The 23,558-nt window shown below is 41.1% G+C and overlaps 2 protein-coding genes across 3 annotated transcripts in view; both read right to left on the bottom strand.

Annotated features, from left to right (window-relative positions):
* Positions 1-1,578: 1,578 nt before the first annotated feature.
* On the bottom strand, positions 1,579-11,640 carry LOC310931954 (zinc finger protein 335-like; the record flags this gene model as incomplete). The annotated part of the gene is made up of 27 exons (XM_083895204.1): positions 1,579-2,105; positions 2,603-2,702; positions 2,801-2,860; positions 2,973-3,056; positions 3,187-3,273; positions 3,391-3,488; positions 3,587-3,726; positions 3,842-3,984; positions 4,639-4,836; positions 5,207-5,321; positions 5,489-5,745; positions 5,867-5,955; positions 6,504-6,603; positions 6,724-6,941; positions 7,045-7,205; positions 7,346-7,422; positions 7,693-7,809; positions 7,886-7,904; positions 7,997-8,109; positions 8,188-8,365; positions 8,454-8,715; positions 8,820-8,984; positions 9,089-9,271; positions 9,361-10,527; positions 10,909-10,986; positions 11,077-11,353; positions 11,449-11,640. The coding sequence occupies 27 exons, from the start codon at positions 11,638-11,640 to the stop codon at positions 1,984-1,986; spliced, it is 4,800 nt and encodes a 1,599-aa protein (XP_083751330.1). The 3' UTR covers positions 1,579-1,983.
* Positions 11,641-13,985: 2,345 nt separating this feature from the next.
* mmp9 (matrix metallopeptidase 9) overlaps positions 13,986-23,558 on the bottom strand; it is a 30,338-nt gene continuing 20,765 nt past the window's right edge. Inside the window, exons 2-14 of one of the 2 annotated variants that reach the window (XM_083895627.1) lie at positions 17,920-18,078; positions 17,485-17,723; positions 17,228-17,376; positions 17,003-17,131; positions 16,708-16,881; positions 16,425-16,598; positions 16,161-16,334; positions 15,894-16,049; positions 15,600-15,813; positions 15,361-15,500; positions 15,103-15,253; positions 14,734-14,837; positions 13,986-14,627 (exon numbers count right to left, since the gene is read on the bottom strand). In XM_083895627.1, the coding sequence (XP_083751753.1) occupies positions 14,503-14,627; positions 14,734-14,837; positions 15,103-15,253; positions 15,361-15,500; positions 15,600-15,813; positions 15,894-16,049; positions 16,161-16,334; positions 16,425-16,598; positions 16,708-16,881; positions 17,003-17,131; positions 17,228-17,376; positions 17,485-17,723; positions 17,920-18,057 (2,067 nt within the window). In that variant the 5' untranslated portion in view covers positions 18,058-18,078 and the 3' untranslated portion in view covers positions 13,986-14,502. Of the gene's footprint in view, positions 14,628-14,733; positions 14,838-15,102; positions 15,254-15,360; positions 15,501-15,599; positions 15,814-15,893; positions 16,050-16,160; positions 16,335-16,424; positions 16,599-16,707; positions 16,882-17,002; positions 17,132-17,227; positions 17,377-17,484; positions 17,724-17,919; positions 18,237-23,558 lie in introns of those variants that run through there. The other variant, XM_083895626.1, reaches the window with a different exon arrangement.

Raw genomic sequence — 23,558 nt, forward strand, 5'->3', positions numbered from 1 at the left:
GGATGCAGGTTCCCTGTTTTGCACTTACTGGGGCGTCTTGTTTCAGTGACTCATGCTGAAATTGTCCTTGTTTGTCTGCAAAGAACAACAACATGTATGTGGGTGTGTGGTTTTTTTTTCCCAGAAACACTCACATCACCATAAGTAACCTTCTTACCTGCCTGTGCAGAGCTTGTTCTCGCCTTCACTCTGAAGCAGACAACGCCAATAACCACAGTGATCAAAATCATCATCACAAGGGACACGATGACAGTTAGAGGCAGCGCCAAACTCCAGAGGGACCTGTAAATGAGACAAGACATTCAGATAAATCAGATTATTCTTTTGCTAGAAAGCACTCCATGGTCAGTGAATGACAAGATGAGGAGTGAGGAGTGATCTGCATGTAGAGTACCCGGGACTGTCCCTGTAGTCATGTGTCAGAACCACAGGTCCAGTGGAGTCTGTGGGAAGTGCTGCGGAGGATTTCAGGGCTTTGGTGGTTGTTGTCAGCGCAGGCTGAGGTGAAGTGCGATGATTTGTAGCTTCTGCGAAACGCGGGCATGCATATTTAAAGCCAGTATTTTTAACTTAATTTGTAACAATACAGTTTTGCGTTACTTAACCTATTCATAACACACACATATATATATATATATAACATCACATCAATGAACATTTCAAGAATATTTACCTGCTATCTCTACATAGTAGTCTTTGTAGATGGGTTGTGGGGTTCCCAGTACAATGCATCTGTAGAATCCTCCATCCTGAAACTGCACATTTGATATTTTGAACTCAATCCAGCCGTCACGTTCAGTTTTTGTCACTCTTCCATCCAGAAAGCTGCAGGTGTATCCTGTGCTATCCAGTAGTTTGAAACAACCCCCTGGATAAAGTTTACAACAGGACTTGTCATGGCTATTGTAAAACGACGGAAAGGCGAGTCTCAGCAAAATGTGTTCATACTCCTCAATCTTCTCTTGCCCTTTTAGATGAGGGATATCTGGAAAATAAACAATTATTAATGACACGCCATTAAAGGCCGTGGAAAGCACACAACTGCACATTTGATATTACATTATTCATCTTACCTAATAAAAGAAGAACAACTAAGGAAAACTTCATCTTCAGTGTGTTCTCAGTCCCAGCATTTTACTGCCTTTACACATTTCCCCTGTTCTCAGATGATCTGAGGCTCCTCCTTAATAAATAGAGGAAGCTGCCACTGCATCAGCTCAGTATCACTTTTGATGCACTATGTACACCATGTAATGACTAAAGAGCTGATGATCAGTGATTACACAACTGATCTCCGGGAAAGTGTGGTTGCATTGGAATGACTGTATACATTGGAATATGTTAAGAGGTCAACATTCAATACAGTAAGCGTTCATGGACACACAACATACACAAAGTTTACACAAAGTGGTTTATTTGGTGTCAGCTTCCAGCTTATTAAACACTTTGTATTTATCAAATCATAACAAATTGGGAACAAATGCAAAAAGGTATGTACATTTTCATATTCCGTAAACACAAAGATGTGACACTCAAACAACTGACATACTGTATCTTAAAACAGATCAAAAATAAACTTCCTCTTCACTCCATCTGAAAACGACATGTTCATTTGAGTGCTTGCTACCTCTTCCAAAAACATGATATAAGCCATTGTGTGTTCTTTGATAACATTGTCTTGCAAATAAAAGCAGTTGAGGCACATTAACATATCATTTTCAATAATTACAGTCCAACTCCTAAATGCGCAGCCCCTATGATTAAGTTAGAAGCAATGGGTGTCATCATTTGAATTTACAAAAAGCTGATGAACTTATTTAACAGTGCAATCACACTCAAGCGCACAATACCGTAGACGAGTGTGGGTACTTTAATGAATGCATAAATATTATCGGGGTCACTGCACTGTACTTGCCAGCTTATAGTGGTCTGAATTGGTCCTGGTCAGCGCAGGTTTGTAACCCAGTCGGTTTAAATAGCTGTCTATTCGTCAGTGAAGGTGATGACATCATATTGGATGCCCTGCTGCTGCAGCTGCTCCAGCTGTTCAGGCGTCGCTTCAGTGTAGACCGTCTGCGTCTGTGCCATCGCTGCCTCTGCTACTGCTGCAAAAACAAAGATTCTTCATTGACTTTGATTTATTGTCACACCTACCGTTTATATCATCCTTCATGGCATCATAAAGCCCATAGTTTACGTGCAATGGAAGGTGAGATTATCTTCTTAGAAAGCAAGAACCAAAATGTTGCCATTCATTTTAGAGCTAAAATATTTCTCCTCCAAAAAGGAGAAAAATAATAACATTAGATTAGATTATGAATTAAAAGCTGTTTGTCAAAGGTCTATTAACTTTGTTTAGGAACATCATGAGACTCACAAAATCAAAATTGACCCCACTAGAATGCAATAAGAGGCTGTAATAATGCAAAATAAAAAAATAGTACATTTATCTAAAATCGCCAAGAACTAGTAGTATTTTGTATCTCATAGCTTCTATTCGTAAAGTGAGTGGATGGTGTCCAGAATAATAGAACACTGACTTGTGTAGTGATGATTATAAATTATACAAGTTAAGTGCATTAAGTTCCATAAGAGAGCCAACCTGTGACAGCAGAGTGGGCAGCAGCCTCCAGGTCTTCAGTATTCACCATCTCCGAACTGACAGGAAGATACTGGATCTGACCGTCGTGACTCACAGCAATCTGAACATGGTAGAAAAATATATATAAAAAGAGTAAGCTTTTATCAAAACAAATACTATAACTAAAGTGGAGAGCATTTCAGATGATCTGCTGCTCACCTGCTGCTCCTGCAGAAAGGATCCATCATGCTCATACTGGATGATCTGTCCATCTGCCATCTGACAAACACAGAGATGAGTTGGAACAACGCAGCATCACCTCCAAACACAGCACGTGATGACAAGATGATGATCATCACAAATCACTTCTTATAAAAAGAAAAACACTAACCTGTATATGGTTGCCGTCAGCCACTACTACATACTCTTGAGGGATCAAATGTTGCACTCCATCTTGTGAGATGATATACTGGACCTGTAACAAGATATTAAAATGTGAGATGAAAGCTAAAACATACAATATGGGCTTACCTAATGTATATTGCCCTATAATTCATTCTTGTCATGTATATTATTGATAGACACGTGGCAGTAAATCTACTTACTTCTCCCAGCTGGTTGTCTCCTGCCATCAGGTGCTGGACTGTTTGTCCATCTATAGTTGTTATCTGTTGGATATATGTGCCCTCCTCCTAATAATATACACATGTTTATAATTTTTTGTCTTGTGACTGCATACAAACAACAGTTTGAGTGAAAAGAGTGAAGATGTACAGTAAGTATGTCATTTGACATTTGAACACAGGTACCTGGTCTGACAGCGTCTGTTCTTGAGCTACAATGATGTGCTCCTGTCCCAAAGCCTGCAGCCGCTCCGGTGTGATAACAGTCTGATGCGCCTGCAAAGCTGTACACGCATACATTTTGAATACAGTATCATTTTCTCATTAATTCTTCAGCACAACCGAGCTATAGGTGTGGTGTTATGTTCATATAATGTCTTACACTGCAGTGTGGCCAGAGCCTCCTCGTCACTGTTGACGATGATGGTTTGCTGAGATGTCGGGGTGCGGATCTTGCGAGTCAAATGATCCTGATTATGGAGACGCTCCATGTGAAACTTCAGGTGACCGTTACGGTTAAATCTGATTGGAGGAAAAAAAATAAAACTGTGGTCCAATACACACGTTTGTGTTTTTTGCAAAGAGTTTTCAGTGTTAACCTAATTTCTGTGGCAACTTAAACTTCTTCTCATCCCACCTTTGTCCACAAAGTTTGCAAGAGAAGGGTTTCTCATTGGTGTGGGTCATCATGTGCCGACGCAGATCTTTCTTGTTCTTGGAGGCAAAGCTGCAGTTTGGACACTTGTGGGGACGCAAGTAGGAATGCTGCTCCATGTGAGCCTAAATTATAACAGGATATAAATCGTGGTCAGAAAAATCAAGGCCCCAAGTTGGAATGACAATCCCCGTTAAAAGGACACAAAAAAATATTAGTGAAATGTGACACCGATGTCAATTTGTTTTCTGTTGCCCTGAGGAAAATTGGATGAATGTGAAATATTCATGCAGCTGGCATTGTTGTATCATATAGGACGTCTGGTATAGATGTGTGAATATCCATGGTGAATAATAAATAATTTTTATGATAACAATTATACAACGGCTCACTGGATTGCCTTATGTCCTGCAGCCATCTCTGTTACAAAAGCATACAGTACAGACCAAAAGTTAGGACACACTTCCTCATTCAAGTAAATGGAAAGGTGTGTCCAAACTTTTGGTCTGTACTGTACATGTTCATGAAAGTGGTAGTTTGACATCAGAAAAAACAAAACGGCATTACTTTATTGCAGTAAGGCACATACAGTAAATCTATTCACATCATCTACGTCCTGTGGGCATTCAGTTCTACGTACAATTCTTTTCTGTTATGTATTGTTCTGCATTTGTGTCACAGAGATGTCGGCATAATGACATAATACACCGGTGCACCTTAATGGCAGAACATGAAAAGTGGAGAACAAAACTAACAGTGTTGTGGCATTCTGAGATTACCTTGACATCAGGCCAGGAAGTGGAGGTGAAGTCACAGTCAGGACACTTGAAGGTGTTGGGATCCAAGTGCGCCCTCTTGTGGTTCTCCATGTCAGAGCGCCCATGAAAGGACTCCATGCAGATTCGGCAGGAAAACCTCTTAGTGCCGAGACTCGACGAGTCTGTTGCAGAAGGAGAGGCTGGAGCTTCGCTGCTTAGCTGAGAGAAAACAAATAGAGTCACACGGTTACAGAGGAGGTATACCTTTTGAATATGACTATCTACCATAACCCAATTTGCCATGTTAATTGAGCCAAACTTAAAATTCTTATAATTTCCACTCCCTCTTTTGTAAGACCGACTATTATTTTGAAGTAAACGGGTCATTTCCGAGATAAATAAATAAATAGATAAATCACACTTTCTTTGTATGCATGCTATTTCAAATATAAAGTCAAAGGCTGGAAAAGAATCTGCATATTTACAGTATTTGGTAACCCAAAAAGAATTTCCTGCAACTCAAGTGTGGGTCTATGCGACTGACAGCTCTCGGAATGCAAAGAAATTAAAAGATACAGTCAATAGTTACCTCCACTTGTTGCAGCACACCATCAGAAAGCGCCGGTGCAAGATAGTACTTTTCGCTTTTTATGCTCTCTGGTCCTGATGCCTCTAAAGCCTGAGAGGGACTGTTCTCGCCATTACTGCAAAAAACAGCAATTTAATGATGACATTAGACATTGTAGACATTGATGAGACATCAGAAATATTATTAAAAAAAATCCATGCACAATCAACCACATTCTAACGAAATAGTTGTGTGAATATTTAACATCAGATAAATTCTACACACGTGTGTGTGTGTTGTTACCTGTAACCAGGGCTATGAATGTCTTCAGCAGTCTGCTCTACCACACTGAAGTCCGCACCACCGTCGTAGGCTTCGGTGGCGATCTGGGTGAGCTCTCCTGTTTCAGAAGTGGCAGCCTCGTAGGCTTCTTGCAGCACAGTCTCACCGTTCTCAGACACGTGGAATGTCATCACCTTTTGGGCCTGGCCCGGGGCTGTTGTCACTGCACTCCAAGTGCCCTTTTCCAGAGCTTTGTCCTCTGACTTCAGCACTGCCACCTGAGGAGCACAATCTGGATTTCTTAATTGTATATTGATTTTCAAAAATGTCAGCACTATATGTCTTTGTATCTTGTCCGTTTTTTGTTTTTTTTGATGAATGAATAACCAATCGACCAACCTGTAAGGAGTTTCCAACCAGTTCGCGGGCATTGCTCATGTTCAGCAACAGGTCCAGGGCGTTCTGGGCAGATAGTTCACTGGATTCAGCTGAGGAGTAAATGAAGATAAAGTCAGTACATTGATAAACCACACCACACATATTTAAAACAACAAAAGTTCAGATAATTTCTGCATTAAAATGTCTAAAAATGATGAGACTTAAGACTTACACTCTTTAAATCACTCATAATCCATAATACTCTTCAAGGTAATGCACCGTTTAACTTTGGGCATAATTTAATGATTAATGATCATCTACTTTACTATCTCTGTTATAACTTCAGGGGAAAAGCCCTTATGAAACATGAGTGAGGAAGGAAATATCTGGTACTACTATCTGGTTAGCCAGTGTGTTTGTTTTTTATTATCTTATCCTGTATATATGTCACCAATGAATCATGACAATTCATGACTGTTTGCTGTGCATTCTGCCACACAAGCTCTCAGCACAAAGAGCAAGCGCTTCATCAGCAGCACAACTATTTCTATGATTTCACACTTCTTCTGTCATCGAACTAGGTTGTTGTTATCGTTTAGATTGAGCGACCCCTAGTGACAGAAATGGCAGTGTGCACACTTAAGGTAATGTCACTGACCTTGCTCATAGATGATGGTGGTGTTTCCCATTGCATCCTGGGACACCGAGGCATTCTCTATCCCCTGCATGGCTTGTAGTGTTGCGGAATCTACTGCAACCTGCTGAGAAAATGTGAAAATAGTACAGTGTTTTATCTCCCAGTGCCACATAATTTAAGAAAGAAATGTAACTAAAGACGTCACAGATAAACATCCACAGAAACCATCGGACAGACTCACAATAGTGTTCTGTAAGTCCGGTGAGTCATCTTGATGTTTGAGCTCCTCTATCTGCTGCAGGGTGAAGAACGGCCTGCGTCGCCTCCGCACAGGCTCTTCAGGATGAGCCACTGACCACTCCTCAAACGCCTCAGGATGGCGACACTGGACATGCAGACGCAGGTTCTTTCTGTGCTTAGTCGTGAAGTGGCACATTTCACAGGAGAAAGGCTTCTCACCTGTACAGATTTTAAACAAAATGATGATGTATCACACAGTGGTACATTCATGAGGTGATAAGAACACAGATGCACTTTGTCAAAGTATCTTTGCTTTATTGACCTGTGTGTTTGATGGCTAGATGGGAGACCAGGAACTCTTCTTTAGAAGTGGAGTATTTGCAGAAGTCACACTTGAATGGCCTGTCGTTGGTATGGGAGAGCTGATGGTTGAGCAGCAGCTTCTTGTTGTCACAAGTGTAGTCACAGAACTCGCACTTGAACCTGACACACAGACAAAGAAGAATATTTATTGCAACCCGATCAAACAATTAATAATTCAATTTCAAATGACTGACCACTACATCCATGTTTTTGAAATGCACAGTGGTAAATGACACAAAACAATAGCATTGACTACTGACTTGCTGTCTCCAAGACTCTGGATGTGGGTTAGTAGGTGCACTTTGAATGTGTAGCGCTTCTTAAAGGATTTGCCGCACTGCAAAGACAGAAAGGAAAGTATCATCAATGAAAGGCTCACGGAACTTAAGGAAAATTAGTCCACAGAGGTAAACCACACATTAAAAGAAAAGGGACAAATAAAACAATGTAGCCCACAAAAGAGTACTGATGACTGATGATGATATATTTATTTATAGTCTCTCATGGCAAGGCTTTTTGCTCATTGGCATAAGGTGATAAAAAAATGATAACATATTATGTAAACATAATGACAAATGGAATGGAAGCTCATGAAATGCTTTCTGACCTTATCACACATGTGTGGTTTCTCTGAGCTGTGGGTTTTCATGTGCTGGGTCAATCTCTTTTGCATTGGATAAACTCTATGACACACAGGGCAGGGGAACTCCGACACCTTTGGTACCTGTGTCAATCAATACATATTAGTTCATGTCAATTGGAATTTTATCATTCAAATAAAAAAACGTGTGATTTCTTACCAACTCTGTCTTTCTCTTTCTGTATAGAAGGAAAATAAAACAAGATATGAGCATATGCGATCAAAGGTTTTAACTTGATACATACATTTATATATTGTCCGAGTTACTTACTTCTCCTTGTTGTGGACTGCGGAGTGGCGAAGGACATCTTTTCTGTACACACTTGTGTAATCACACTCCTCGCACTTGAAAGGCTTGGTTCCCTCGTGATTGAACATGTGTTCCTGTGAAACAGTCCCAACAATTAAAGATCACTGTGGAAACATGCATGTAAACATAGGTAAACTTTGAGTAAAACCAACCTTGAGTGAGGACCATCGCTTACAGCGATAGTTGCACTGGAGGCACTTGAAATGCTCTGGGTCGTTGCCTTCATGAGAATCCACATGGAAGCGCAAATCTTCTTGCGTGAGGAAACGTGAGCCACAGATCCAGCAGTTGTGAGGTCGCAGGAGGGGTTTGAGAGATTTATAGTAACGACTGGAAGATAATGAAGATAAAGCAATTTGATTTGAAACAGTATGTGACACATTTTTCTACATAACTTCATTTAAAATCTGATACTTACTTTCGATTTATATACTTCTTGTACTTCTTGCGAAGGAAGCGTTTGGAGGGTCGACCACGTTTCCTCTGGAAGAACTCCTCCCCCTCTGGCTGAGTGTTGGATGACGGGTCTTTGTTCTCAGAATCTGATTGGCTTATTGTGGCCTCAACGGTGTCTCCATTGGTCTCTACCGCAGGACCATTGCCTAACCCAGAAGAGCTTGCCTCTTCAGGTACACTAGCATCAGCACTAACCCTGGGCTTCTTAGCAATACTTTCTGCTTCTGTAACAAAGGATGAAAAAAAGCACATCATGCAAGTTATTTAAAGTAGCTCTCTGTGTTTTGATAGGCACGCTTTGGTATCTTAATCAAAACTCAGGATCTACCTTTGCTGACATATCCTTCTTCCAAACAGCTGTACTTCCTCGGACGACCAACCTTACGTCGAGGACGTCCTGGAGAGGAGGAGGAAATAGGAGGAGTGGGCCTCTTCAGAATAGTAGGTGGTCTTCCTTTCCAGTCCTCATCTACTGGGTTGAAGTCGCTATCCTCTGAGAATACACAGAAGAGCGGGGACAACACATGAATATGACTCCTATGATCGATCAATCTTATGTCAAACTTGTAAAAAAAACCTCATATATTTCTCCCTGACCTTCTGGATCATCAATAGCACCAGCATCCACAACATCATCCTCCTCCTCTTCTGCCTTAGGAGGCTCAGCAGCATTCATCTTAGCTGCCCTTCTCTCCTCAGCTTCTTCCCTCTCTGACTGGCGACGGGCCAATGTCTCACTTTTAGGAGGCCGTCCACGTGTACGCTTCTTTGACACATCCCCTGAACAATCAACGTTTTATACAGAAACAAAAGTTAGACAACTTACAGCCAAGTAAAATATGAATGTGCTCCATCATCAGCTACCTTACCTGCAGGTTTAAAATGTTTGTCTCTCATGTGATTTATGATTGTGTCTTTAGAAGCACTCTTGTATGGACACATCTTACACCTGAACTGATGTACAATCACAACTTCCATCAGCTCCTCCAGCTCAGCTAGGTTTGGAGGTCTGTCTCCAGTGCCTTCTCCCACTGATGATGTCTCCATCTCCCTGACCATCCCAGCTTCAACCCGAGGCCCTTGGGAACCTTGAGGCTCCTCTTGGTTGGGTGAGCATGGTTGAGTCAACTCAGGCTCTGGATTGGATGTATATGTCCCACTGCTGCTGATGAAGGGCCCAGGCTGGCTCTCATTGTTCTCAAGTGCCTCAGGAAGCCCACCTGAAACTGCCGTGTCAGCCAGAGGGTGGTCTGATGAGGAGCTGTCATCTGCATATAGGGAAGCCTCTGGGCCATTGCTGCTCTCCATGTAACAGGAGTGTTGGGGCTGCTGTTGGGAGTGCTGTGGCTGATCTGGATCCTGGTTCTGCTCATCATCATCATCATCATCCTCATCATCATCATCATCATCATCATCATCATCATCCCTAGCTTGGTACTGAGAACAACCTGGTTGCTCAGAGTCAGCAGCTGCAACACATTCTGCACCGTACTCAGCTCCATATTGCCGACTTATCTGGGATCGGTGGTCTGCACTACTGTCAATGTAACTGCGTGAATGATGCGGCTGCTCTCCATCATCCACTGAACACTCAAGATATCCAGCACTGCACTCAACCACATAGTGACGTTGACTGGTATGGTTCGAGTCAGCTCCACTGCATTCCACGTATCCTGGTAAGTCCTGGTCACTGTTGTCCCCACTGTAGTCAGGAAAACCTGACTGAGAGCGTGTCTGGTCTGGTTCCTCACCTGAACACTCTACATAGGAAGATGAGGACTCTCCTGTCTGGTCTGGGCCATCTGCACTGCAATCCAGGTACTGGGAGGGGTGGGAGTGCTGGGGCTGGTCAGGCTGACTGCTGCTGTCCTCTGGGTAACCTGAGTGTCCAGGCTGATCGTCAGGCTGGTCAGGATCAAGGTTGCCCTGCAGGTCCCCCTGCTCTAAGCAGGTGGATGTGGGACCTTCAGCAAGAGCTTCTATGGCTATACGACTGGACAGGGCAGAAGATGACATCTGAGCTACCATGGGAGCACCTATAATTGACAAATACATAAAATGTACATTAGTAAATCATTTATTAAAAAAGGATCTCCTTTTGAATTCCTTCTCAAACGTTAATTTGAAATAACCATTAAAAAGTGTAATTCACTATGAGAAAACTAAAATAAAATGGGTAGTCTGCATTTTTATCAATAATAATAATAGATTTTATTTGTATTGCACTTTACATTTGAGCAACAAACCTCAAAGTGCTACAGAGTAAAAACAAGGTAAGTGTACTTGGAAATATGAAATTATTTATTTGATCAATAAATAGCATTGTATCAATATGGTTGTCATTATCATTAACTTTCAAAAATATTTTGCAAAGGACTTATATGTTAATGAGTCAGCAGTAACATTAGCCCAATTACCGTCATCTGGTCCTTGCAATAAGAGATACTGGGTAGTTTCTGCACCTCCCTCTTCTGCACTAGTCACTGATATGCAACCTGATTAAAAGGCAAAACAGGATCAGAAATGAGCTACTTAGCTGTACATTAATTAGATATAACAGAACAGACAAGGAACAGGGGAAATACCATTCATGATGTCAGGGCCAATGGTGGACTCTATGATTTTGTCAATAGCAGACCCCAGGTCTGACGAGGTAGAAGCAGTCGAGTCAGAAACCATCATGGCTCCTTCAGAGACTGCACTGGAGTGGACCAGCACTTGGATTGATTCTGACACCAGCACAGACTGAGTCACTGTGGAGACGCTGGACACGATGGTGGACTGAGCCACTGAGGAAGAGTCAGGGAGGTGGACTGATGACACTCTGGCATCTGTACTGGAGCTGGTTTCTGGGATGAACACCTTAAGAGGGAGGGGCAATAATATGATTGTAACGCCACACAGTATTTTCTGGTTTACTTGTTTCACAGATTTCCCTCCTTATGTGCAAAACTTACCACAAGTCCCTCTGAACTCTGTCCCACATGGCAGTCAGACTCTGGGGCCTGTGCATGAGAAGCAGCAGCATCACTGCTGTCTGCCGACATGGCCTCCGATGACTCCATGCCCATACCACTTTCAGATGGCTCCTCCATCCCTGCGGGCCCAGCATCACTACTGCTCTCCACTTCATTCTCCTCCGAATCCATATCTATCAACAAATTACACAGTGAACCCAATATTAATTTTTGTTTACCACACTTGAAGCATGCCTTGAGTAGCATAACTTCAGTTCTATGCTTTAAGAAAATCCATATAACTAATGTGTAGTTGTTATTTCTTACACTAATTGCTGCTTACCATACATTTTGAGAGTGCTTGCACAAATTAAGATTGAAAGCAAGAAGTTCAGGCATCTCTTCAATGCTTAACTACGATGAATTAAAATTAATAATGTTGCTAATTGAACATAATATATAATATCATAAATGGTATATCACTAATTGTGACAAAAACAACAAAATGAAAATGAACTATTTATTTCTGGGGTCCAGATTTCAAGGTCAGAGATTATAAACCAAGGATGGATAAGTATGAATGACCTAAAATACTGAACAAAGGTAGGGGTGGAAAAGGTACATTTAAAGTTGCATTTAAATTATTTTACTTTTGTTGAGCAAGCTTGTTCCAAACATATAATGACAATAGTTGCATATATTTGAAACAGATCTGTATCTTTTATTCATTATTATTTCAAAAGTAATGAGTTTTACTCTTGAGTTTCTCATCCACATTTTCAGGGTGTTCATTTTGGAAAACTTTAACACAAGCGTGAGTCACTACCGTCAAGGACTTGCTAAGCTTGTCAGGTCTCAACACATTAACTGAAGGGATTCATTTCTACAGCAGAACCTAAACCTTTGCGTTACGCGTATATATTTAACAATATATACATCTCACCATTATAGGCACCAACACTCTGGTTGTAGTTTAAGACATCGACAATGAGCCCCAATGACAAATGTGACTAAGTTAGCTCCCAAAGAACGGCAGCTAGCGTTAGCTTAGGTGGTCAGCATTGTTTTGATGCCACTGCTGTGTTTTGCATGACTGTAAACAGATACAAAACGTCTCCCGCTTGTGACATGGTACTCTGAGTAGCTAAACATGGAGACAGCGACGAGTGGTGTGTATCACTGATATTGGGAAGTCGAAACGTTGGGTTTAGCGTCGACATGGATGTGTGCTAACCATTTTATAAGGGCCTAGCTGCCCTCTATCCTGCCTGCTCCACATCGCCATTTTAAGCCAGGCAACCCTTTTACACTCAGGCATTCTGGTAGCTCTACTGGGGACCTTGAGGGCCTCAGCTACGGCAGATCGCCCTAATTCTCTCCCTGAAGAAAATGAAAATGTTTTCATTCTTTGCGACTACAATCTCCATTGTTTTTTCTTACCGTGTATTTTCGCGTAGATCCGTATAATCCAGTACAGAGACGCTAAACAGAGCAGAAATAAGTCGCCGATAATTTTTGCCACATTCTAGACGGGCGCCATGAATATCTCCTTGCTTCCTGTTCGTGCTACCGGAACTTATTTATTTTTTATTTTTGTCGACAAACCGAGTCATTTTTCAAATATGTTTCATCAATTTTAACAGCATGTTTTAACGTTAATTTGTTGCCCATAGACGTCGCCAATTATTGTTTTTTTGTACGTTATGTGTGCAAAGACCTAGCGGACTATTGCTTTCAGAGAAAGCCGAATGACGCAACTGGGTGCGGAGTAATATGTTTTTCGCTAGTCGCTATCTGTATTTTGAATAGTCGTAAACTAATTAAGTAGCGTTCTTGTTGTGATGCTACCGTTGTTTTTATGTGCATTTATTTAGTCCATACGCCTTAATCACAACTATAATTAAACATGTTTAGACTAGTCTTCTCCTGATCCCTTATTTCTTCCTTTTTTTTAACCTCACCACTGTTATCAGTCATCTGTATTTATACTGTTTTTAGTTTCTTTAATTGCTTATTCTACAACATGTTCTTGGGTATTTTGTTATAGGGGCTTATAAAAAAGTATACTACTACTAATTATTATTGTTAAGTGTGTGTGTGTGTTTGTGTGACTTATAATAACAATACATACAATGCCACTTCATTGCACATACCAGTATACTTTGTGGTTCACAATAGAAATTAAACATTTACTGACATACACTTTTGAAATTGTTGCTGGTGTACCTAATACACCTGCCACCCAGCTGTTCTGAGTATATGTTACAGTTCATACATATTTTCTTACTAAGATGTGAAGTAGACCTAATTTCACTCGTCAAAATATAATATACTGTATGTTTTGAAAAAAAAAGAGCCTTCTGAAGACGGGCCAAAAACACTCTACAAATAGTTATTACACCTGCCTATCCCAAACTTTAAACCAATAAAGGCGTTATTACATGCTCAAATTATTGTGGACAGCAGACATTGGTAGGTAGTTTCCATGAAATGTTTATTGAATTTGAAGTTAAAACTTTCATACAAAACTCAGCAGTTTAATAAATATTTTCAGTGGAGGAGACATGCATTGTCTTCCAGTGCAAGTATTTGGCGTTAAAGCCACTTTGAAAAATAAACACATATAATTATACTGAACAAATAAGCTTTAGGACACAAAAATAATATTTGATATTGCTATGAATACCAAAATAATCTAATACTGTTTTGAGTCTGAACCTGTCAGACATTAGAAATTATTCAGCAAGTCTGGAATCACATTTAGACCGCTTAAGAGACAAAAAAAACTATGGCTATTGGTCTCAGACTACCATAACGTCATATCATATTAGTTCACAGATTTATTAGACTGAGGGCAAGTCAGTATCAAAGATAACAATTAGCTGTCTTGTACTGGGCCTTTGATTTTTCTTAGATCAATGTTGTAAAACATCAATCATGGACAGATATTTACATCCCAGAAAGCACATGCATCATACAAAAGGTGCAACACAAAAATACTGTATCACATTCTCCCTGACATTGATCTTGAGCTCATCCTTGTGTGTTTTCTCCTCAGTAGTGGGAGAATGAAGAATCGGAGCAACGGAGAAGGTCATATTTCACATAGCCAACACGATCCACCTGCTTGCGGGAATTCATACGCCAGTAGAAGCGGTCCCGGCAGAAGTAGATGTGACCTAAAGCACAAATATTCAAATTAAATCAATTGAATGCTGAATTTAGTTTTCGTTTGCTGTGTTTTGTAATGAAGAGTTAATACATATTTGAAACAGATCTATTTACCTTTGTACTGGAAGACATCGTGAGCATCATTGGGAACTCCACCAAAAACCACATCTGTATATCTGGGATATCCGTTGTCAATTTTCTGGGCCTTGACATCAAATCTGTGTTGATCAGACACAGAACCATAGCAGGAAATGTTATTAAAATTCTAGAAAGTGCCAGACTTTAGCAATGTTGTAAAACTTAACTTTAACAGTAAGTTTGACAGGGAACAACCACAGTGGAGGCGACATTTAACTGCCTTGTTAAAAGACCAACTAAGTCTCAAAGAGACTGAGAGAATTATTTAATTTGAGATGAAATTCTTTCAGCAACAACCTTCAGTTCTGCAGATTCAAACTAACCAAATACGTAGTTTTATCTCACCTCCAGAAGCTCTCTCCGCTGAAAAGCAGCACTTTGCCTTTCCCTCTCAGCAGGGATCCCTCTATCTTCTGAATGCTGCTGGGAAGGCCGAGCTTCTCGATGCTGCGAGGTCCCAGAACATTCTTCCCCGTGTACACCCAGAATCTGTTCCCTTTATGAATATATATATATACAAAGTTAAAATCAATATATGCACCTCTGGTTTGTTAGTCAATGGTTGGTTATACAGTACATCTTTAATGCATTAAGTTTCTTTACCTGAGAAGAAGAACAATTTTCTGTTCAAAAGATCCTCAAAAGCAGAATCAATGACTGAGGGCAAAGCTGGCCACCTCCCAGAAATGGAAAATGGTCCACTGAGTTTTTCATCACCCCTGCTGGACTTCTTCCAATAATCTCTGTTGATCAGCAGATTATGTAAATTATGACCTCAGCATGTCTTACTTATTTCCATTTATTCTTCTATGGTAAAGAACAGAAAGAACTGATTTGCTTACCCGTCCTTGAAGAAATGCAGTTCTCCCTGGATCACAGTGATCGTGTCGAATTTTGTTAACTTGCAAGCATCTTTGGTTGGATCCAAAGTTTGCGTGGTGGTGGGAACAGTGGGTTCTGTTTCATCTGTAGTGTCGGTCTCATCAGGGTCTGGATATGCGGTAGTAGTGGGGGTGTTGGGCCGAGGTGGGGTGGGATCAGGACGGGTTTTGCGTCCTACAACCGTGATGGTTCACATTTAATATGTAACATTTGATTTGTTTTGTGTTATGTCGGCAGCCTGTCGTGAACCTTACCATAGAGATACTGAATGCCTTCAATGTCGTCTTTGTGCAGGGAGAAGTTTTCCACATAACTGTACATGGGGAACATGAGAGCTTCTCTAATGTTGGAGTGATCCAGGCCAAGAGCATGTCCAAACTCATGAGCTGCCACTAGGAAAAGACTGTAACCTGCAACATAGACAACAAGGAACATGATGAATGCAAATACATTATCTCCACCCAGTCACTATAGTACTGTAGTACTATACTCTATGCACAGCTTATGTTTATGTGACTCACCCTGATCAGGACACAAGCCCCATTTCTTGTCGTCATCGTAGCTGCCAGTGGTACCGCACCACAACTTGCCATCTCCTCTACCCTCGCTGGTGCAGGAGTCGTACGTTTTCCCCAAGAACACAAAGGGGAAATGGCAGGGCTCTCCCTCAGAATTGCCTCCGATCACAGCAGTCTCTGACCAAACAACGTCATGACAACAGTGAGAAAAGAGGCCACTGCGGCATCACTCCACACTGTGTAAGCACTGTGGTTCCTGTCACTCACCACGAGTGGGACAGAATCCATACGTCGTGTCCTTGTCAAAGTTGTTTGTTGTGGCACACCAGCGGTAACCATCGCTGCGGCCCTCTGTGGTACAGCTGTCATATTCCTCCCCCAGGAAGACAAATGGGAAGACACACTCGGCTCCATCTGCGTTTCCTCCAAACGTGTACAAAACTGTCAGGATGAGATTTAAGGACAAGGATGAGTGGGTAATGCAAGTCAACATGTTTACAGATGACCTCTGAACTATGATTGCCCTAGTTGACCAAACTGTCAAACTTACGTTCGCTTGGGCAGAAGCCATATTTTTTGTCTTCGTCGTAATCTGCTGTGGTGGCACACCACGGCAGATTGTCCGTACGGCCCTCAGTGGTGCAGGTGGTGTAGGAATTACCCTCGAACGTGAAAGGGAAGTGGCACAAGGCGCCATCTGCATTCCCATAGCGAGTCTTCACAGCTTCGATGACAAAATATAGTGTTTTTTTATTTAACGCAGTGTATAACCAAAACACCAGAGGGCGACAACCACACAGGAAAGGTTGATTGAGAGTAGTATCTTAAGTTCTACAATCACCTACCTGCTCCTTTACCCAGAGTCCAGTGCTCATCATCGTCAAAGTGAGCATCTCCTTGCATACCCTCACCAGGGGGAAAAGCATGAGCCAGAAGGCCATCCTTTCCATCGAATGGATACCCGTCTCCATGGTCTGTACAGATGTTTAAATTACGCATTCATCAAAATTAGAGTTTAGACACCTATGAGAAAAGATTACATGAAAAAGGACCACTCCACAACGACATACCTGCTTTTCCAAATGATACCATGATGTCAGCCGTTCCCTCAGAGAGGCGGGTAAATGTCAGCGGCGTCACCTCACTCCATACCTTGAAGGCTCTGGCGAAGGCGTCATCGATCAGTGAGCTGTCCATGTCTGGAGAATAGTTCAGAACTCTGCAAAGTAGAGCAGAATGACACAGATGTCAGGCTGATAATAACAGACAATGAAACTTCTGGATACATTTTGTATGTTGTCCTCTCTCATAGTGTCTCTGCACTCACCTATAAGTGACGTCGTTGTGGTCCCATTTGAGGTCTCCATCGAAGGTTTTGTAGTTGGCCACATCAGGAACCCCACAGCGAGGCTGCTTCATGACCTCCAGTGTGGCCTTGTCCAGCTCTCCAGTCTCCTCCATCCCCATCTGCCTCTGCATCCTCTTCAAAGCCTTGGTGGTGGACAACAATGACTGGAAGCCACTGCGGTGCACTCTGTCTATGTAGCCAAACTTCTTCAGGTAATTCTGAAGGAAAACCATAACACACAGATCAGCACAGACGGTCACGATTAGAGAACAATTTAAATGCTTTTATTTGACACTTGCGATCACTGTAATACTCTCAGTTAATATCTCAGTTTAAGTACTTGCTTCTTTACACAGCTCGATTGCATTCTCTTTTGGGGATCTGTCAACACAAAATGAACCGTGTGCTACTCACTTCTGCCAACTCTGTGTCAGTCATGTTTCTGATGATGTCTCCTGGGAAGGTGACACTGACGGACTTGAGGGGAAGGCTGCATCCCTTCTGCAAGCCTATCCCCAAAACCAAACAGACAACTAAAGCACAGCATCTCATGTTTCGATCTACTGTGGGATGCTGGAAAAAAAGGAAAAAAAAAAAAAGAGAAAAGAACAGCGAACAGAAAGCCTGTGAACAAGTGATCACCAAAGGAAAATAAAAGCTTCTTCCTTGAGAATCAGTGGTGATTCTCCGTCAGTGCTGGCTTCTCTCTTTGTTTTGACTGTTGGCTCTTGTTGTTGTCTCCCTGCTTTGTGTCCTTGGTTGGGGCTTTGGACCTTGTATTTATGCAGAGCAGCTTCTTACTCACTTAACCTCATCCCCGCCTACAACTAATGTCAAACCTCCTACATGTATCTTGACAGAATGTCTAGTTAAATGGGCATGGGGACTTTCCAAAATGTCCACATTCCACATTTAGATTTACCTAACAACTAATAAGTGGTTAACTCATCTTTTTTTTTTTTTTTGAAGGGCGTGGTGTGTCAGAAGACCATGAGAACAATAATAGTGGATGAGGCCAATAATATCCAATAATTAGGGTTCATGTTTTTTATTAGTATAAAATCACTCATCTGAAAAACCACACAAACTACTAACCAAATAACAAATTACTTTTCAAGCTCTTGAAGAGTTAAAAAAAATAATAATAATAATAATAATAATAAAAAAAAAATCACATGATTAAAACTGGAATTTAAAGACAATCCCAGGAAATAAGCTTAATGCACTCTAAGCATCTACACAACTAATAAGGGTTGACATTATCTTTTCTTTTTTATAAGGCAGAGGCACTTTTATAAATCTGCCTGAATATAACACGGCAATCATGGGACCCTGTCAGACACTTCTGTTATTTATGCTTAAAGTTGTGATAAGCTTCCACTTTTTCATAAATAGGAGTTTCCTCTTTATCTAAAGTTGGTTTCTGGATAAAATCCTTTGTAAGTCAAGCAATAAAATACTAGATTTTTACAAGAGTCTGCATACAGACAGACTTATCACGCTTTGTCAATGTGTTCCTGTTAGGTCTCTATAAGAATTATAAGGACCTTATTATGAAAAGTGTCTTGAGATTAAAAAAAAAAAAAAAAAAAAAAAAACGTTTATAAATTGGAGCTATACTATTGCAATTAAATTGAAAAAACTGAACATTGATCCCAAATTGGGTTTTTTTTGTTACAGCAGTAATCTGCAATTCTTGCCATATAAAATAAAGAAATATAAAATACATAAAATGTGCATGTAAAGAGAAGATTAATATTTATAATATGATATTAAACACATTAAACATGAAACAGATATACAAGAAGGAATGAAATGATTAAAATTGACATTTTTTTTGCAGTATTGCAAACCTGTTGTTTTACCAGATTTTCTGGGGAACTGCCTGCTGATGAAATGCCTTAACTGGCAACGTTATCTTAGAAATAACATCGATTTCCTATGTAGCATTGAGTAACCACATGTCTCTGTACAAAGACAATCTTGCTTCATAATGTGTGCCATGTGTTGAACACAACACAAACCTATAAATGTTTTTCACTCTAAGGAACTTAATCTGTCCTCTTGACATTGTCAGCTCACTGTATGCCCACATGAATGGCCTGCGCTGCAAATCAGAGGTGGTTTTCCACTGCATTTAGAGATGCAGGTAAACATTTACCCTTAACTGATATAGTTAAAATCTCCATGAAGAGAAACAAGGCTATTTTCTGCCTTAACCTCTGCAGAATATAGTTGTTTACTAAACAATACAATGGCTGCAGCTCAAAGATATGTATATAATTTGAGGATTGCAACAAATTAGGTGTGACTCCTTTGTCCTGCATGGTGTCAAGAAATTTGCCTTTTATGGTAAAGGATATCTTGTACCTACGAATTTCCTAATGCGGAGGCTGTGTCAAGTACTTGTGGTTGCCTGTGGTTTGCTGATGGGGTGTATCCTTCCTCATATATATGAATAAATGCTTTACTGTTATGGCTGTTTCCTCACACATGTTGACACATTAGTGTTGTCATATATTTTTTTAGTTTCATATGGTTTTAAATGACGATTTAAAAAACTTTCCATAAAGATTTAGCAGACGCTCATTTTATATGCTAATATTTCTTTTCTATATATATATATTTTTAACACCGGCCCAAACACATTGTTCCAGGAACAAAACATTGAATATACAAACATAAGATAACACCTACACAGTGTAGTTATAATTACTCTGACTTTGATCGAGTGAGTTATGTTTCATTCAGACTAACGCAGCCTCAAATAGAACGCCTGTCATAAGCACTGTGTCATTTGATGCAAGGTTATTTCTTTTTTATGTGTCTCCTCAACAGATCCCCAGGCCTCCTTTGAAAACATCTGCCACCAATTTGACGTGGCGTCAAAGCCTTAATGAATATGGCTCCGTGTATTTTAACAAATGCCACATTTCATTTGGTTTCACCACTCTTCTCCCAAAAATACGCCTGGCACAGAACCTCAAAAAATACACATTTCTTTGTGTGGCATTTTTCCCCTAAAGTTTCCCCCTCGAATGGTAGAGCAGTCTGTTGACACACGAGGACAAACTGCGTCATCGGAGAGAACTGGATAGTGTCATATAGAGGCTGCTTACATGGGCTGAATCCTTATGATTTGCCTATGTAACAACAGAGTCATGACATATGGGAAAGCCATCATTTTCCCTGTGGCTGCTTCAACGCAGAGAGGCTGAGCACAACAAAAACACCGCACCTCGCAGACATGGTCAGAAAGTTGGCATTTTAAGGTCAGCAATTGCTCAAGGTGACAACTCTCATTACGTTCAGCGCTTCATTACCCGCCAAGACAAAAACACCAGGGCATGTATTTCATGTCCTAATTTGATGAAGCTGGCCTACAATTGTTTTGTTTACAGTTGTAACGTGTTGCAACGTCTTAGCTGTGACGTGCCCTGTTTAGCTTCAAATTGCCTTATTAACACAAACTGTTTATGCTGCTTATGGTATGTTTCTAGCAGGCAGTTTTAAATGCAAAAGTCACATCCTGTCTGCTGCAGTGAATGTGGCCCAGGGCCAACCTCTTCATTCAGCTGTGTTGTGTTTTATGACGACTGGTTTGTTGAATCTGCGGTGGGACACAGAGACTGTGTAACACACAGTACCATCGCTGTGTTTGATGTGGAGGAAATGCTACACCATCACCAGGTACTTTACCCGGCCCTGCTGAGTCTGCTAGTTCTCGCAGTTATTTTGGGAGTAGCTTTGTTTTTATACCCCACTAAACTCGCACAACAGTTTATTCTGGCTTTCCGAGGATGTTTGCCTCTGTGATTCCTTTGTTTTATTTCTGGTCATTCGTGTTGTTCATTTCGTTTTTTTATGGCGGCAGTCAAACCAACACAGTAATGGAACGCTGCGTCTAATGTATTGTCTCTGAATATTTGTAACCCTTTCTAATTAGCCAGGATACTATGCATGCCTGCGGGTGAACATGGTGCACAGTGATCCTTAGAGCACAACAAACAAAACAAATGACACAACCCAAAATAAGAAGGGATGAAAACAGGCAAACGCCTGGGTGGAAGCCAAGTGTCACTCAACATAAGTGCTTGTTTGCCATGAGTCAGTGTGATAAATACAACAGATATAATTTCATGAACAAACTTAAAACAGTTGCCATAGAGCAGTTGCCACAGTCATGTGAATGGGACTGTGGGAGTACACGAGGCCACAGGTTTGACTCATGCGGCAGACAGGAGAGTTACTTCTGCTTCACATAATACCTTCTCTAAACCTAGACTATTAGTCAGCTTAGGGAATATTACTGGCTGTGTAAAACTGTTTAATGTGAATGAAAAGGCTGACTCCAAAAGTAAACGAAAACAAATAGCACACGAATGTGTACATTTGTAGACATGCTATTATACTTTCAGGTGCCTAAAGTGTAATAATAATAATAACCATTCTCAATGTAATGTGTCATCCTGTGCCACGTGTCGTCTAGGGTGAAGTATATAAAATACTAGGTTATAGGTTAAAGCAGAGAATAACTTTATTAACATTGAAGTGCATCAATTTGTGGATGTGCAATTACACTTTATTCTAGTATGGCAAAAACGGCATGTTCCCCGGGGTCACCCCCCCGTCACACTATTTGAGAAGGACTGGGTTAAAGTAATATAAAAATACTTCTGATCCTGTGAGAAAACAGAATATAATGACCATAATGGATAAAAGTACATAATAGATAATAATTGACAGTACACTTTCAGGATCTGATGCTCCAGAAAGTCGTCAGACTTCATCTGGCTCACATTAGCGGATGACAACTTCCCACAATCTGATATATAGGAAGGAAGTAAAGTTCCACCGGACTGCAGAGGATCACAGCGCTGTGCCATGTCAGCGTGATCAGAGCCGTTACAAAATGCACGCCGTGTAAACCATTTCTGTTTGTCAATGCTTTGTTTGTCATTGCTCCGGTGCTGATTTTGTAGCAACAACCACAGACCAAAAACTCTACTGGGTCGGGACACGAACGACTCGGTGAGTGGAACAGGATATGACAGAGCCCAGCAACCACAGGGATGCATGTAAGCAGTGGAAGGGGGTATATACAGTATCTGATGACCGTGATAACACACATATGACAAGTAAATGATGATGGAGTGAGAGACGGGGAACGACATGTAACACATGTTCCCTGGCCGGCAGCAAATCAGGGACACTGCGGTTCATCATGATTGCCTCCAGGCTGCCCAAGGGAGATATAATTTTCAATGATGCTGTTGACTATTTGTATTCGTTCATGTAATCATATAATATCAGTAACAAGCAGTAGGGCGGCTTTGGCCAGAAACCATGTAGGAGGTATAGTTTGTGTCTGAGGCGTGTCCTGGCAGTACATGGCTGGCTTTATGGACAGACATCTTCACCGCCACTGTTAAAAGCCAATTACTGCCAGTCATAAGCAGCGGTCTTTATGGGCGTTACATTCCCTGCCACATCGTGTCACTCCCTGGGCCACGATGTGAACTCTGATTTCACAGAATATTATTATGTCTTGTTGAACTAAATATGGAGCAACACCTCCACATTTTTTTAAAGAGTTGTTTTCAAAAAATGGGCTGTGAGATGGAGGGCCTGTCGACCAAATCAAACAAAAGTAAATAAATTAACGTTTTGGTGGAAATAGAACTATGTGTGCTGTCGTTGAAACAAGAGTGTCTAATAAGGGGTTCATATGGGAAAGTTCATTCAACAGATGTTTAAAACCACTGGGTCCAGAAACTGGGAAAAGGCTGGAATGTTTTATTCCCTTCTTGTTGACAAAGGACAAACAGCTGATAGGAGGCAGGAAGTGAGTCAGGCTCAGCTTTTCAGCTGCCTCTGCACACTTTAGCTCGGACTTGTTGAGGCAGGCAAATCTTTCAACTTGTCATGTCTTTGCTGATGTTTAAAGCCCGGTGTTACCACAGGTGGTGTTACTGAGGTTTGAACCCACATGGCCTGAAATGAATGCAACATTTCCCCCCCAGGACAAACACAGAGACTGTTGCATGTGCACT

The sequence above is a fragment of the Microchirus variegatus genome, assembly GCF_963457635.1.
Source record: "Microchirus variegatus genome assembly, chromosome: 9".
Lineage (NCBI taxonomy): Eukaryota > Metazoa > Chordata > Actinopteri > Pleuronectiformes > Soleidae > Microchirus > Microchirus variegatus.